The 15048-nt window shown below is 35.4% G+C and overlaps 2 protein-coding genes across 4 annotated transcripts in view; one reads left to right on the top strand and one right to left on the bottom strand.

Moving 5' to 3' along the window:
• Nucleotides 1-45: 45 nt before the first annotated feature.
• On the bottom strand, nt 46-5219 carry LOC122528751 (WD repeat-containing protein 7-like). Of its 2 annotated transcripts, XM_043654200.1 has the most exons (11): nt 5057-5219; nt 3937-4038; nt 2936-3148; nt 2589-2853; nt 2277-2496; nt 1953-2181; nt 1535-1875; nt 1114-1437; nt 949-1041; nt 663-860; nt 46-553 (listed from the first exon to the last, which is right to left on the bottom strand). In XM_043654200.1, the coding sequence occupies exons 1-11, from the start codon at nt 5163-5165 to the stop codon at nt 368-370; spliced, it is 2280 nt and encodes a 759-aa protein (XP_043510135.1). In that variant the 5' UTR covers nt 5166-5219; the 3' UTR covers nt 46-367. The 2 variants fall into 2 exon arrangements, with proteins under 2 accessions (XP_043510135.1, XP_043510136.1); XM_043654201.1 differs by lacking the exon at nt 3937-4038.
• Nucleotides 5220-7699: 2480 nt separating this feature from the next.
• The window catches only part of LOC122528760 (5'-AMP-activated protein kinase subunit gamma-2), a 98331-nt gene continuing 90982 nt past the window's right edge, over nt 7700-15048 (top strand). The window contains exons 1-4 of one of the 2 annotated variants that reach the window (XM_043654221.1): nt 7700-7872; nt 12568-12661; nt 12758-13095; nt 13428-13643. In XM_043654221.1, the coding sequence (XP_043510156.1) occupies nt 7711-7872; nt 12568-12661; nt 12758-13095; nt 13428-13643 (810 nt within the window). In that variant the 5' untranslated portion in view covers nt 7700-7710. Of the gene's footprint in view, nt 7873-10062; nt 10111-12567; nt 12662-12757; nt 13096-13427; nt 13644-15048 lie in introns of those variants that run through there. The other variant, XM_043654222.1, reaches the window with a different exon arrangement.

Genomic DNA, 15048 nt, shown 5'->3' with positions numbered 1-15048 from the left:
ACTACGAAAACACACACAAAAAAAAAAAAAAAAAAACGTAGCGTATTCGCGTGGAATAAAGAGAAACAGAAACGTAAGAAATTAATTAGGAAAAAAAAGAAATTGAAGAAATTTTCCAATACCAATAATCGCCAAGTCGTATCCTGCGTCGTGCAACGATAAACTTCATTTGAGTATACTCCAATTATCTTAGCACTAGTACTATTAAGTACCAATAAGCGCACCAATCATCACGACATCACTTTCGACTATTTCTCTCGTTTAAAACAGTTATTCCGTATTTCTGCTGTAGGCTGATCCCAATTTAATATACTGTTCAATTTTTATCTTTATTCGTCCATTATATTAAGACAGGAAGGGGGACAGTTTATACGTTAAATCGCGTTTCTGATCCGTCAGCAAGCATCAGCGTAACTGTTCGGTTATTTATCCATATCAATCGAGCTAGTCGCATAGGATTCAGTCGCGCTACGTCGTTGATCGGTGCGGTGCTATACGATTTCACGCAACGTGTTTGAGAGTTCCCTAGGCCGAACATGCCACTACTCGTTTGCTGAAAACGTTCAACGTTAAGCTTAAGCTTAAAATTCTAAAATTAACTGTCGCCGATGTATAAGTTGTAATAATAATAATAACAATAATAATAATAGAGAAGGTCTTACCTGCCAGAAGCACAATTTATTTTCCGTACAGGAATAACTAACCAGGAACTTGCCTTCGGGTGAAAACGCCAACGCAGTTACGGGCGCAACATGCGCAGACACTGTTTGACATTTAACGTTGCCTCGTAGTTCGTACAAAGCTAGCTGACCATTGCGACTACCTACCGCTATTCTGCGTGTCGTCGGACAGTGACTTACCTGAAGCAGACGTGTATTTTATCAGCCAAGTGTTTAAAAAAAAGAAAAATCATGCAAATAACGTCAACGTTACCGTGGCTCAACCTACTTGATTGAATCTACATACTGCCGGGAACACGTCGTTCAATGGTTTGGTCTTGAGATGACCCGGGTCCAGACAATGCAAAATAATATCCATGACCTGCAAACGTCGATTCAATGCGTTAAACGGGCAACGTTTAGGTTCGCGGTGATACGAGCGATTCTCACTCACCTCGACCAACAGATCGCTCATCTCGCTTTGCATTTTATCAATCAACTGTTCGACGATCCTAAGTATTTCCGGTTTTGCTCTAACCAAGACGCTCGCGCCCATATTTACATTCAACGTTTGCGCGTTTTGCTGCAACGTATTGTATCTGGCTACTTCTCGCGCCATCGTGGTAATGAATGCCGCAGGTCGAGCGGTAGCTATCAGAGTCAAAGCGTGCCTGGCTGTACGACAGGTGTCGGCTTGAGGCGTAAGTGGAAGGCCGTACGTCATGTTTGGTACTAGCTTGTCAGCGTCGCAACACATTTCTAACAATCCCAGCAACACCTGCGTCAGACAGCGTGCAAATCAACATGCAATTCACCCTTTCAATCGTAAATTACGACGAGTTTAATTTTATAAGCTTTTTTTCGATGCTTCTCACTTTCGATACGTCGAGATACGGTTCCCAGACGGTGAAACCTCTGCCGATAAGATCAATCGCGGCTCTTCGCAATGCCGTGTGCAAAGGCAATTTCGGAGAGTGAGGTGCGTGCAACAAGTGCGTGAGCGCCATACTAGTGTGCCTGGCAAGATTGTTATTTCCTATTCCAAAACCTTCCACGATCGAACTCTTTCGTCTCTGTTCGTTGTCTCTCTTCTGACTCGTAGTGGTGACGTCTTGCCCAAACTCCGCGCCTATCACTCCCAGCAATACGACTGCCGTCGTCTGCTTTCGTTTCAGTTCCGCCACGCTCGATGGTTTCCTAACTACGTTTATTTCTGCTAACGTAGGCAAAGTAATTAAACCGAGTTTAATAATCCTCCAAAAAACATCTTTTACGCTACGAGGTGGTTCTTACCTTCGACCAGTTCCTCTTCCTCGTCCTCCTCCTCTGCGTGCGATTCGGACGGAGGAACTGGACTACCAGAAGTCGGTGGGCTTTGATTCTGCGACTGCGACGACACGATGGGCTCTTGAGTGCTATACATTGGCAAATACTGCGACCAACTGTCTACCAGCGTTTTCCTTCCTTTTGGACCCATTCTCCCCAATTCAGCCAGGAGTAAAGCTTGAGCAGCTTCGCGAATCTAAAAAAAGTATACCATGTGTTATTTTGTGTGTATCATTTGTGCATTTTTTTTGTTTTTTTTTTCCCCATACACGTCAGTGCCAACGAACGAACCTCGAGACATTGATGTTGCCATCTGCGAGCCATCATTTCAACTTGAGGTCGTTTAAACGTTTTAACGCCACCTTGCGAGACTATCTTGTCGGGCAAGAGTACACAATGCAACGTCGCCAAGAGGGACCAGCCTTGCTTGATCTGCGCTTGTTGCGCTGTATAAATTTCCTCATTTTCTTCTTCCGCTTTGTTCCAATTAACCGTCGATCTATTGCCAGGCCTAAATACATCGAATAAGATGCACATAAAATTCGTATTTATCTCTGATTGTTTCTAATTATATCTAGCGAAACAAATAACGTATCTATCGACCTATGCATTTTTCGATTTCGTTCTTGTTCAGGTACAAAAGTGGCATTGTTCATCGACATTAAGGTATTTGCTAGTGCTACCACTGCTAATAAATGATTGCTAGTTAACGTAGTAGATAATTCCCAATGTGCCCTTGCTGTGAACGCTCTGGTAAGTCTTTCCTGTCTAACTAACTCGACTGGCAAACGTTGCTCCAACTGAGTTGCAGGTTCGCCAATCGGTTCTAACTGCGTTTGCCAAGTTGGTAGTAACAACGACATGTAACCTTTGAAAAATAATTGACTGACTGAGTCGTGAAGAACGATTACACAAGTACATTACAAACCAGATCACAGTCGCTTCCATACCTCCTTTCGACAATACGCCAAACGAGACGGGAACCATGGGTCTCAATAAGCCCAACTTTCCTTCGCAAACGCGATCCAAGTCTGGATCGATACCCCAAGCGTGCAACAAACTCAATATAAGCTGAGCAACTTCCATGGTTGCGTTTGGCTCGCTAAACGTCCCGTTCCGTTTCAAATTGTTCTTCGTTGCCTCGCTATTGTTCCAATTGTCGCCTGTAAAAAAATAAAATCTTGTGAACAATTGTGAATTCGTTATTCCCAAATCTACAGAAAAAAAAAAAAAAAATACATCGAGGTAATAAGATGTAACATAAATATTTGCAACTTGAAAATGTTTAGTACATTCTCACATACATGTCAATTTTTCAAGAATAAAAATATCAAAACGAAAATGTATTAATATTTAACAAGATGTTTGTGAAAAATTTTTAAACAACGTGTGAAACATTAATGCATAGAACGATGAAGATGAATCGAAACGAGTAAAACTACGTTTAAAAAAAAAAAATTAATTGGCTAATTTGATAATCACAGTATTTTATAGTCACACTACGAACTTTGACTTGACCTGTGTAAATAAAAACTGCAACATACGAATTTTAAATACATTAATTAAAAAAAAAAAAAAACGAATAAAAACAGATACAAATATTATAAAAGTACTATTCACAAAATGTACAACATCTATAAAATACAATTTCAACTGCTTGCACTTTGGAAATATTTTTGCAACGCATTTTTGCAAAAACAAAAACATAATATTATGCGTTTGCTAAATGATACCTTAAACAACTGGAACATGGTGCTTAAGATAAAATTAGCAAAACTTTCAGTTGCTCAAATTTTGAATGCTTAAGCAAATAATGGATACATTTAACGTGAAGAAAAGAAAAGAGAATGGAAAGCAGATGACAAATCTAAACTAACAACAAAAATCCATGCCACGTAATTCGATAGTAGAGAGTACAATAATTTTGCCATTTCCTTAAATCATGGCTAACCTTTGCCGTCGAGAGTCGACGGCTTGAGGCCAACGCTTTCCACCTTGGCCTGAATCTTAGTATGTACGTTTTCTGCGCCTTCCTTCATCTTAGCCAATATACCTACAGAAAGAAATTGGCTTTAGATGCTATAATAAACGAGTATCTTTGTCAACATGAATCCTCTAACTATAATGTACTAAAAGTTCTTCTATGAGTATATGCATGAAATAAGCATTGCAAAAGTGAAATATTATCAAACATTAGAAGTAAATCAAGAATAAAAAGAGCTAATTCACGATAAAATAGCTTCTTGAACGTAACTTCAACTTAATCAATATAAAAAATATTAATTGATCAAGAGTTTTAATGTAAACGTTGGAAATTAAAAAAAAAGTAATGTATTCGAAACAAACTTTGTTTTTATACTAGAATCGTACAGAACGACAAAATTATTTGCCACGATTTTGAGAGATGATTTTACACCTTTGGAGATTATTGAAGGTTTTGTTTTAAAAAGTGAATCGTGAAATTTAGCATAATTTTCATTTTGTGATCCTATTCAGGAACAATTCAACCATTTTGTTAAAAAAAAAAAAAAAAAAATGTTAAAGCACTATTAGTAATCCACTTTTTAAACAGATTTCCACCAATCCATAAGTGTTGAATCATCTCCCAAAGCCACAGCAAAGAATGTTTTCATGTTCTGCACTCTGAAAGTGTGTCTTTAAAAATATATCATCTGTGTACATTGCAAAACATGCAACAAAATGTTTTAGTATGCATGAATATTATATCGAATTGTTTGCACTAAAAACGTAATGTGCAGAGTAAGATCGACAACTTTGTGCGAGATTCTTGTTTTTCTACAAATATATACAAAACAAAACAACAAAAAAATAAAAAAAAAAAGAAAATACATATAAACTACAATTTACAAAATGAAATTGTAACAACACAATACCGTGACGATCCTTTTCCTTTAAAATTCGTTCAACGTCGCCTGCCTTATCCTTGACGCGACCGAAAAAGTCTATAAAGTGGCATGTTAGTGCAAGTTTTTTTTATTACGAATATCAACTAAATTCAAAGTCAATATCTGTACTTGTGAAAAGGCAATAACGTCAAACAATATGTTTACCTGCAATTTTTTTATGGGCGTCTGGACTAGCAGATTGCGTAAGTGCTGCAACTTTTTGATATTCAGAGGCTGAAATAAGACCCTGCGCTTCCAAAGAACCAGGTGACATTGCTCCATACTCGTCGTTAAGTAATTGTACTATGTAAAAAAAAAAAAAAAAAAAAAAAAAAAAAAAAAAACCGAATGTATTTGACTAAACTGATAAATTACAAATATATTTCACGTCCGGAGTCAAGATCGACGCGCAACATACATTATGTATAGATGCTACTGATCGAAAACAAATCGTGGTATTGTAAGTTTTACCGATGATTCAATAAGAATATTTATGCGTTGAATAATACATCTATAGTTGTGCAACGAAAGAATAATATTTCACTTTCGATGATGTGATAATATTAATTAATTCTTGCAAGAGGTCTTTAGAATGTATCATTAAAAATTGCGTAAAACCTTAGAAGTAGAAATGTGTTTGAGGTTTTAGGAGTTCCTAAATCTTAGATATCGTTCGGCCCAGATCTCGATACGCGACTTTCGTGGGTGAGGTTGGACGGCCAGGGGGGAGGGAGGCGTAGGTACAAGGCTTCCTTTAAGCTCTATCGATTCGGTCGAAAGACGAATTACAATGCGATGAGGGCTGTTATGACGGATGCCTCGGCACGTAAGGCCTCCTTTACGAATGCATCCCGTACGTGGATTGCCTCGCTCAATTAGCAACGCGTGGAGATTAGACGAGCAAATGAATCGTACGAAAGGCGATTTATAAGGAGGATAAGCAAATGAGTGTGAATTTATCGATCAGTAATTTTAATTAGATAACGCTCGAGAGAGAGAGAGAGAGAGAAAGAGAAAGAGGAATTCTAATTTGAAACCTATACGATTTTTAAGGTTCGTATCGTTCGATATGCTAAAAACGGCCAGCGAAGTTGAACGAGGTAAACGTGCTTTATTTGTTGTTCGCGATATTTCACTGTTTGTTGCGTAACACGTCTGACGACTCATAAGCCCGTTTTAGAGTACAAAGAATTTTACACGTGTTCGCTACAGGCATCCGAACTGAGTAATTGCATACCCTGTGCAGTTTAATCTATTTTAATCGTGACATTTTCGTGTTGCAATTGTTTGATCTGCGTTTCCAGCAATCGCGAGAATTGATCCAACGATGCGAACGTTCCTCGTGTTCTTTTTTCTTTTTTTCCTTTTTCATTTCTTAACCTCTTGCGCTGGAATGACGTGCCACGCACGTCGAGAATAATTTGGCCCAAAATTGCAACATTTGCTCAGTTTTAAGTATATTTAAATGTAACCCAGGCAAAACAAATAATAAATTTATTACTTCTTAGTAATTTCTATCGGGTGATATATCGATGAATTCAGAAAAAGAAAAAGGCGAATTATTGTACACGGTTTGGTCACTTGTTATGGTCCGCGAATCAGTTACTAGCGCAAGAGGTTAAGACGAAGGTAAGCTTGACGCGTATTTTCTTTTTTCTTTTCTTTTATCGTCGATTGTTCAGTTGTCGACGGAGCTCGCAGCTCGTAATATTATTTTTACTCGTTGATAGATGGCGATGCCATGCGTCAAAGCTCGGCCGCCATCTTTATGAAATTACTCGGAATGAGAGCTAATTGAGCGTTCGAAACGCGTGTCACGGTATGTACTATGTAATTTGTTAACGCCGTAAATAAAGTGATTTATTGTTTTGACTCGCCGTTTCGCTTAAACAGTAGCATGTTGCACATAGTTTTTGTCTTATAGGTACGTATGTTTTAAAGAGTAGTATATTATACTAAGAATATAGATACATAAGGAAATAAAAATTGTAAGCATCACAGTCATACTTACAATACTCTGTTGTTCGTTTTCCATGTTTAATTAATTTGTTTGCTCTTTATGAAGGAATAAGAAGGAAAAGCAGATAAAACGATTCAACTTTCAATAAATATCATAGTTCGTGGACCAGGAGAATAAAATTTTTGTTAGGTATACCAATTATACTAACATACATATTATACGAATTACGTATATATCTATAGCGAGAATTGTAAAATCTTATTGCATTTTTTGCATTATTAGCAAGCAGTATTAAAAGTATCACATAAGCTCGGTGCATTAAATGGTACAATACCTTCTGAGAAGCACAGTCGAAGGTGAGATTCACTAATCAGCAAACATAATTCATCATTTAGGTCGGTAATACCTACCGATAATTTTTCTGAAAGCAACGAACTAACGTTCTCTTATCTAGCAAAGCACAAGATCTACCATTCACACAAAGATTCGTATTCAATGCAACAAAATATTAAAATATGGCGATAAGAGATTGCATAATTCAGTCGGATTACAGAAAATGTATAACGAGAAAATGTTTAACTCATTATTATTGATTGTGCACTTTTGGTTGGTTAAAGGTTGGTTGTTTAAGTTTTGGTACGTACTGGGAAGGTATTATCTTGTTAAATCGTCCGCGATAATCATCCACAAACTCGCGTGATAAGAGAACGTTACAACAACTCTCCGCGGAAAATTATTATCAATATGATTTCTTCACAAAATGAAATGATATCGGAAAGATGATAGTGAATTCCTGTGGTTTGTACCACCCACAAGTGCTGCCGGTGCTGTCAGTCAACGGTGAAATCTCGATAGACGCATGACCCTGCGTCATGATTATTTGAAAATTTCGGTGGCACGCTGTTTTATTTACGTTACTCGGGGAAATATGTCGGCAGTGTCGTTGAACGTTGGGAGAGTTCGCAAGTACTCTCTGATGCCATATTTGGACCGATGTCCAGAATTTCATGGAACGTACAAGGTAGTTGAAATCATTATATCTTCTATTTTGAAATGAACGTGTAAGACGTCTCTTCTGTAGTTCATCGTAATTCTCTGCGTCTTGACTACAGATAATTCCTTCTTCATATTTATTTTAATTAACCTAGGGGAAGATGAATTAACTCGGACCATCGATCTTCCGGACATTGCAATAATCTCTCTATTGAGAAATTCACGCAGCATATTTCCGTTTCAATAACTTGTTTCCACAGATGTGTTTGCTCTTTTCGCTTAGAGATTAATTTGATATTGAGAGTTATTTGACCGATTGTCAATTATCAGGTTACTGGTTGGTTCTTGTTGGTTTGACAGATGTGACGAATTTAATATGTAATTTATCTATTATACATGAAGTTTCTATAATTTGTTTAAATGAATGAGTACGCACAGTATTCATTAATATTATCACTTCATCTCTTAATTTTTCGTTCTAATATTATTGTGCTACTCCAAATATTATGCTACATTTAAATAATTTATTATTGCAAACAACGAGTTTGTCGTGAAAGTAAAACGCAATTATTAGGTATAATTCTGCTAAAATATTATATTTCTAATTTATAAATGTGGTTTATGATTTTTGGGTCTTATTTTTCTTTCGCTGTTTTTTTTTTAGTACGTTGTTAGTACTGATTTCTTAAAGTAAAACTCGCGAGTTTCAATAGCTTTGAAGTGTTCTTCGAAAAGACAATTTTATCAGGAAATCCCCTCATTAGTGTCTTTAAAAATTGTATTACTATAAATGTCTTCTGCTGATATTTGGCAATCTTATCTAACTGTGTTCTATCCATCATTTATCATTAACAAATTGCACATGATTACAATAAGAGTACAATATTCTCACCGAATAAAAAATGTACTTTTTTAAAGTACAATAAAATTTAAATAAATTAGTTCACTCATTTATTATTTACTCACTATCTAAATTCTGAATAATACAAATATTTTGCTCTCTAAACACTTATTTAACAAAATTCAATACTTTAAGAAAGAAATAGAAATATATATAGAAATAGAAAGAGATTAGTTAAGGTAATTATAAATTTTTAAATTGCTCTCAACCTTTTCCTACTTTTCACTACGATTTTTCCAAACCTAAACATATGTAAATATATTTCATAGACAATGAGTTTTGTGATCCAATCCATTTCACTTATTATCTGATACATTTTTGACAAATGTTCAAAGTGGCCAAGACATTGTTTACTTTTTGAGTAACTGACATTGTTGTTATTTATTATCGTTGGCACTCGTTTCTGTATTCTCTAGGAACTGTCTTTCTTTTCCGGATATTGAACGACTGAACAATAACCCGGTTATAAGCGTCCGCCAACTGACTATTTATTTTCATATAAATATATATTGGTTTGTCATGTAACCAACTTGTATCTTTTAATTAACAATTCGAGAGTCGACTTTACCTCTTAACTTATATTTCTTTGACAAGATGACAAAGCGAGTCGAATTTCTTGCAGCCTAGAAAAATGTCTTACAGTGAATTATATTATATTGAGCATATGTATGTAATAAGGAGATAAGAAATGAAAACAGATGACGCGAGTGAAAAATGACGTTTCTGAAAATACCGTGAAATATGAATCAGTGAAAAAGATAACTGAAGAGAAAGTGTGAAAGGATTGATACTGCTGCTGCAGTTGTATTTTCGTTTCAACAATCACTCTTGTTTTGACGTAAAAAAAAAAAACTTTTAACGTTTAAAGAACTAAATAATTTGCTTACGTCTAATTTATTTGTTATTAAATCTCAAATTAAAGTAAAGAACTACGATTCATTTTGCAATCTATGAATAAACTTTTGGTTCCAGAGTACAATTTCTACTTGCAGCTTATGGCTTGTAAAGCAGTTTCACTAGTAATAGAAGTTCAATTGTGGAAGAGAATTCAGGCCAGATCTTTCCAAATGTTATTTCACGAACGTGGAATTTCTTTTGGATCATTTGTGAAACGCAAGTGGATCGAGATCGTCACAATTTAATTTTCCTTACTATTTTTTACTGCCAATTTTAAACTAGATTTATTTCTAGTTTCATAATGCCTATATATTTGTTACGAGCTGCACCACGTAGTTCACGTGGTCTTATGTCAGACGTCAGACAAACGGCAGCGTTGATTCAAAACGTCAGTCGAGCTCGGAACACTAAGCGAAATGAATCGCGATTTTCAAAATGTACTCTTGCTCGGTCGATTTAACGAAACCGGTAAATTGCAATTATTAAATCACAATTGGATAGACACGTAGATTTCACGAGAAATCGCGATCGAAATTATGTTTCATAGAAAATCGAACCATCAATAGAACAACAGATCTTATTCTGAAACTTCTTGTATTTTGTTGAGGTATATTGTTTACATTCGCACCGTATCTTATTTTTATTTTCGTCAAATGTGTTTTATCGTTCTTTTCTTCGATCTGATCACGATCACTCCCTTGCGTCGTTCTCTTTCTCTTTTCTTTTCTTTTTTGTCACGTTAAATTTCACAATGAACGTTACAACATTGCGTAATTGCAATCAGCGTGTTTTCGTCGTCCCCGACGATTCTGATATTCATCTAGATTTTCACGATAGATCTGTAATCTGTCTCTCCCGAGATAATAATCACGTGAATTTTCGGCCAAGCAGTGAAAAATGTGATAACCAGAGTTTTTTTTTTTTTTTTTTTGTTATCAGTTTTCACATACTGTTTCAGGCAGTCTTACACACATTTGCTGTGCGATACAAGAATGAAAGAATTGGGACAGGAATAAAATCTCTTAAGGCGGATGCGTTTCAGATCGATCGAGGATAGGATTAAAAATCCTCTCGACCATGAACTACAATCGGCCGAATAAACTACGATCGATTGAATTTCTATGGTTTCATTGTGCCTGTACTCTTCTTTAAATCGTTGCAGCATTATTCGTTCCGCTATGAATCAAAGAAAAAAAAATTGAATTAAAGAAAAAAAAAAAAAAAGAAGGACAAGGTTGAATCTTCTGTTCGGTAGAAATTACATTTCAGACATGTGTTTGTGGTGAAGGACGAAATAAATAATCGTTTGTATTTCCCGTCTCATCATCATGAGATGATTCTCAAAGTATCTGTTTTACGAACACTTCAAGAGGTTGCTGAGAGGTTGTTCAGTGATCTGGTGCCAGATTGTGCGAAGAGGGTATGAAAACAGAATTAATCCGTAAAATATAATGATGTTAGATTGGTATTTGAAGGGTTTCATGAGTGAAAGTTTTGCGTAAAGTTTGTATAATTATCGCAAACAATAATTTTTCTTCTTTTCTTCTAATATTGAACAATAATAATATATTTGAGTCTATTAATATTTAAGATAAATTATGAAATGAAAGAAAATATTTGGAGGTAAAATTTTGTTCATTTCCATCGTAGAGAAGAAATATGTCTTTCTTTCATGATAGCTTTTCAGAAAATCAAGAACTATAAAAGTATAAGATACTGTAAAAGTGTAAAATGCATTAGATAACAAATGAAACGTCTCTTATCTCTCCGAATGGTACACGTATGTTTGTAATATTTGTATAACGTACGTGTAAATAATGAAATGACACATGACAATAAGGATCATTGATAAGAATGTGGAATTCTACGTTATTATTAATATTACTGAGAAGCAACATACAAATACATTTGGCTAAGTCTTTATTTCTCAAAATATCAAAGTAGTATTATTCGCTCAAAAATGTGCAGAAGAGGAAAATATACAAATGTCGAGCATTTGAATTGAAAACAATTTAAGATTCTCAATTTATAATGGCTTAATTTATCAGACCTTGAAAATGTTTCCGTATATTTTTCCACGGTAGTAAAATGGTCGAGAAATTAGAGGAACAGCTGGCTGTACCAGATTTGGATACAACTTAGGTTCTGTTTATCTTCTAATAAATTTATAACTATGTTGCTATTTCGGAACACGTTCAATGCTGTTTTATCAGTTTTTATAATTTTGTATAACTAGCAAGTGTGATTCTATTGGGTAAGAAAATAAATTGAAAGTATAAAATAAAATTCTTTTCGTAGAGTTATGTCACCAATGATGGAGCACCATATACACTGTTAGATGTAACTTGTAAATGAAAAAACGTTAGCAATAATTAACGTAGATTAATGGAGCGGATGGAAAATGCGAACATGTTCACTGTTGTCCACGATAAAGCATCTTGCGTTCAGTTTTTCAAAGATACCAGGAAAGATATCAATCCTATTGAGAAAGACAAGTGAACATGTCAAAATTTCTTTTTGCAAGATACTTTGCAAGAAAGTTGATTGATATCGATGATAATCCAAAGCTAAATATAAAATATTGCATGTGCTAGCTCTTTTGATTAAACAAACCATATCTAATCGTTTATTATGTTGTCTCAGATCCGCGAACAATAAAACTTCATTACAACTTTATTTCCTTTCATTTTTCATGAACCGACCAATTACTATTGAATGAACAATCTGTTGAGTAATTGATAAATTCTTTCATACGATAGGGATTTTCTATTTCTAGATAAAATGACAGAAGCAGAATAATCAAAATAAGCTAGAACAAACGTGCAAATTAAAAGTAGCAGTGTGGATTCTAATGACTGGAATAAAATTACTATTAGATTTCAATAAGCGTATAATGTAATGATAATGTCATTCTGATTTTTACAGGAACTTGGATCGCAACCATTGCCAACGATTGTAACAGAAGATGCAGATACCTCTGGTCAGGCTTCTCAAGATCAAGGTCATAGGCCACGCGCAGGTGAGGTGATCGTGTTTTATCATTTAATTAAATATCTTCGTTCATCACTAATGTTATTTACGTGTCGAACACGTTTTTTGTTTTTAATTACGACAGGAACATGGGGTTCGCATTCGAGAACTATCAGGAAACCGACCTCGGGAAGCGCTCCTGGTTCTGGAAAGTCGACTCCTCTTCCGCAACAGCCGGAACCTTCAAGTTCGTCAAGCTCGAGCAAAGGTGGCAGAAAAGCATCTGGCACGCGGTCTGGCTCCACCAGCCGCAGTAATAGCCGTAGCAATAGCGCGGAACGTAGAAGAAGCGGTGGCACTGTCGACGATACGGCCAGCCCCAGTAAAAAGCCAGCGATATTCGATGCGTTTAGACCGAGAAGTAAATCCGATGCTAGCAAGAGAAAGCCCAGTATTATAGCGAATATGAAGAGCGCTGTGCAGGTACAATAATAGCTCTGTTGCTCTTTAGTCAACGTCAATTGGCTGTTTGAGAAATGTACATGACACCCCCTTAATCTTTTGTTATTGAGCAACATTTATTTAGACTATTTAGAATTGTAAGTACAGTGGTGTGCAAAGGTTTTTTACTTTCTGCTCAAAAAGCACAAAGATATTTTAAAAAATTAAATTTTATACTTGTGGCAAAAAGGATAGTACGTAAAGTGAACCGTTAATTAGAGCAGCCAATTGATTTTGAATGAATAATGAATATATTTGTATGGAAGAAATCAAGGAAAGATTATGCCAATTGAACACTGTTTGATGTTCTGCAGCATTCATTGTACAGGGGCTCGCATGGGAGCTCGACTTCTGATGTGCGTACGGATAAGGATCATCATAGAGAGAATAAGGATCATAAGGAAGGTAGAGAACCTATGGGACGTCCTCGAGCCGGTTCAGAAAGTAGTAGAAATCCTGTTAGCAAAGTAATGGATCTCATTAGGCATAGAAGCCACAGTACTCTTAGTGCAGAAGATAAACGAAAAGCGGTGAGCAATTTAATTTTATATTATCTACATTTTTTAATGTTAAACCGTTCTAAGAACATAATGTTTTTGCTTCAAATTTGCAACGATGATTATCCTGTGTGTAGTTACCGACATAGTGTTTAAAACAGATGTCTACTTTATCATTATGATACTAACAGTTGATCGACTCGAGAAGACTCGTTCACAGATAAAGTACCTTATGATACATAAACATAATTACAAAATTAATATAAGCAAACATAATTCTCATTCGTTTGATGAAGAATATAAAAAATAGTTTGTATAATTAATTAATATTTCAATTGGTACTCAAAAAATTTACTTAATACAATATTTTTGTTTCATTATAGAATTTTATTTATTTTAAACTCTTTTCTGCGTTATTAATTTAAAATTATTAATTATGTACTCTATATAGAAAGAAAAGTTAATATTTTTGAAACCTTGAGTAAGAGAACTGAGAAAATTAGGACAAACTTCTTTCTCGTCATATTCATTACCGTTCCAGTCTTAAACGGAGAATTCAAAATTGCACCGTGCATCTCAGTGTTTCTGTTCTCGTCGGAGCATGACTTTTAGAAACGAATAACCACTGCTGGTTCGTCCCAACAATAGTATCTCAGGGAACAAAAGGACGATCTCTGAAAGCAGAGAACACGTGTTTTGACGTTGACGATATACGCCTTCATCTTTTCTTCACACAATTCGCCTAACTATAATGCTAGAAAATCGTGTTCCTTTTCACTGTTATTCTAATTTCACTCATACAACTTTTTGTTACTCTCACTCATAATTTTTAATTGCAACATAAAAGTTAATATTTAAGAAGACCTTAATTCAAATAAAAGTAACTAATCTTCGTTGCCACATGCATTCCAATAACAAAGATGCAGCTTTGCATAAAAGAAGAGGAATTGTTAGCTGAACGTTATAGCAGTCGTTCTTGTACCTAAGTCGTAAATAGCATCTGTTCAAACATTGAAGTCACTACTCGTGACTCCGTTACTGATTATTTTAGTAAATATCAGCGTACTTTTTCCTCGACGAAAGTCGAGTTTTGGACTCGAGAGATTCTCTTTAAATTTTTTTATTTGTCGTTAAAATTAACGTTGATACTCGAATCGGAATTAAAATATCTAGTTCTTTTTTTCCTGTCATAGATCTATTAATAGGATTTGTGACGAATAATTGCACGTTCGTTGATTATCATTTCGCAATTACATAGATTTCAATGAATATTCTCCCATTTTATGTAAACGCAGCGTGACCCTGAAATAATCTTTCTTAGATAATTTTCAGCGAAATTTCTTGTTTCAACGTTCTCGGTCGAGTGTCACATGACTCGTTAGCGCTGAAACCAGTTTCGTTTCTCCTACCGATCACAATACCGTGACAAATTTCGTCG

The sequence above is a fragment of the Frieseomelitta varia genome, unplaced genomic scaffold, assembly GCF_011392965.1.
Source record: "Frieseomelitta varia isolate USP_RPSP 00005682 unplaced genomic scaffold, Fvar_1.2 scaffold_258, whole genome shotgun sequence".
In the NCBI taxonomy this organism is placed as follows: domain Eukaryota; kingdom Metazoa; phylum Arthropoda; class Insecta; order Hymenoptera; family Apidae; genus Frieseomelitta; species Frieseomelitta varia.
The sequence above is the reverse complement of the archived record's forward strand: the minus strand, read 5'-3'. Positions and strand labels throughout refer to the sequence as shown.

Coding starts and splice junctions, on each gene's coding strand:
- LOC122528751 (XM_043654200.1), bottom strand. CDS start 5,165: ATGTCACCTGGTTCTTTGGAAGCGCAGGGTCTTATTTCAGCCTCTGAA. Junction 2,854..2,935: donor TGGCGTATTGTCGAAAGGAG/GTATGGAAGCGA, acceptor TATTTTTCAAAG/GTTACATGTCGTTGTTACTA. Junction 2,497..2,588: donor CGAAATCGAAAAATGCATAG/GTCGATAGATAC, acceptor CGATGTATTTAG/GCCTGGCAATAGATCGACGG.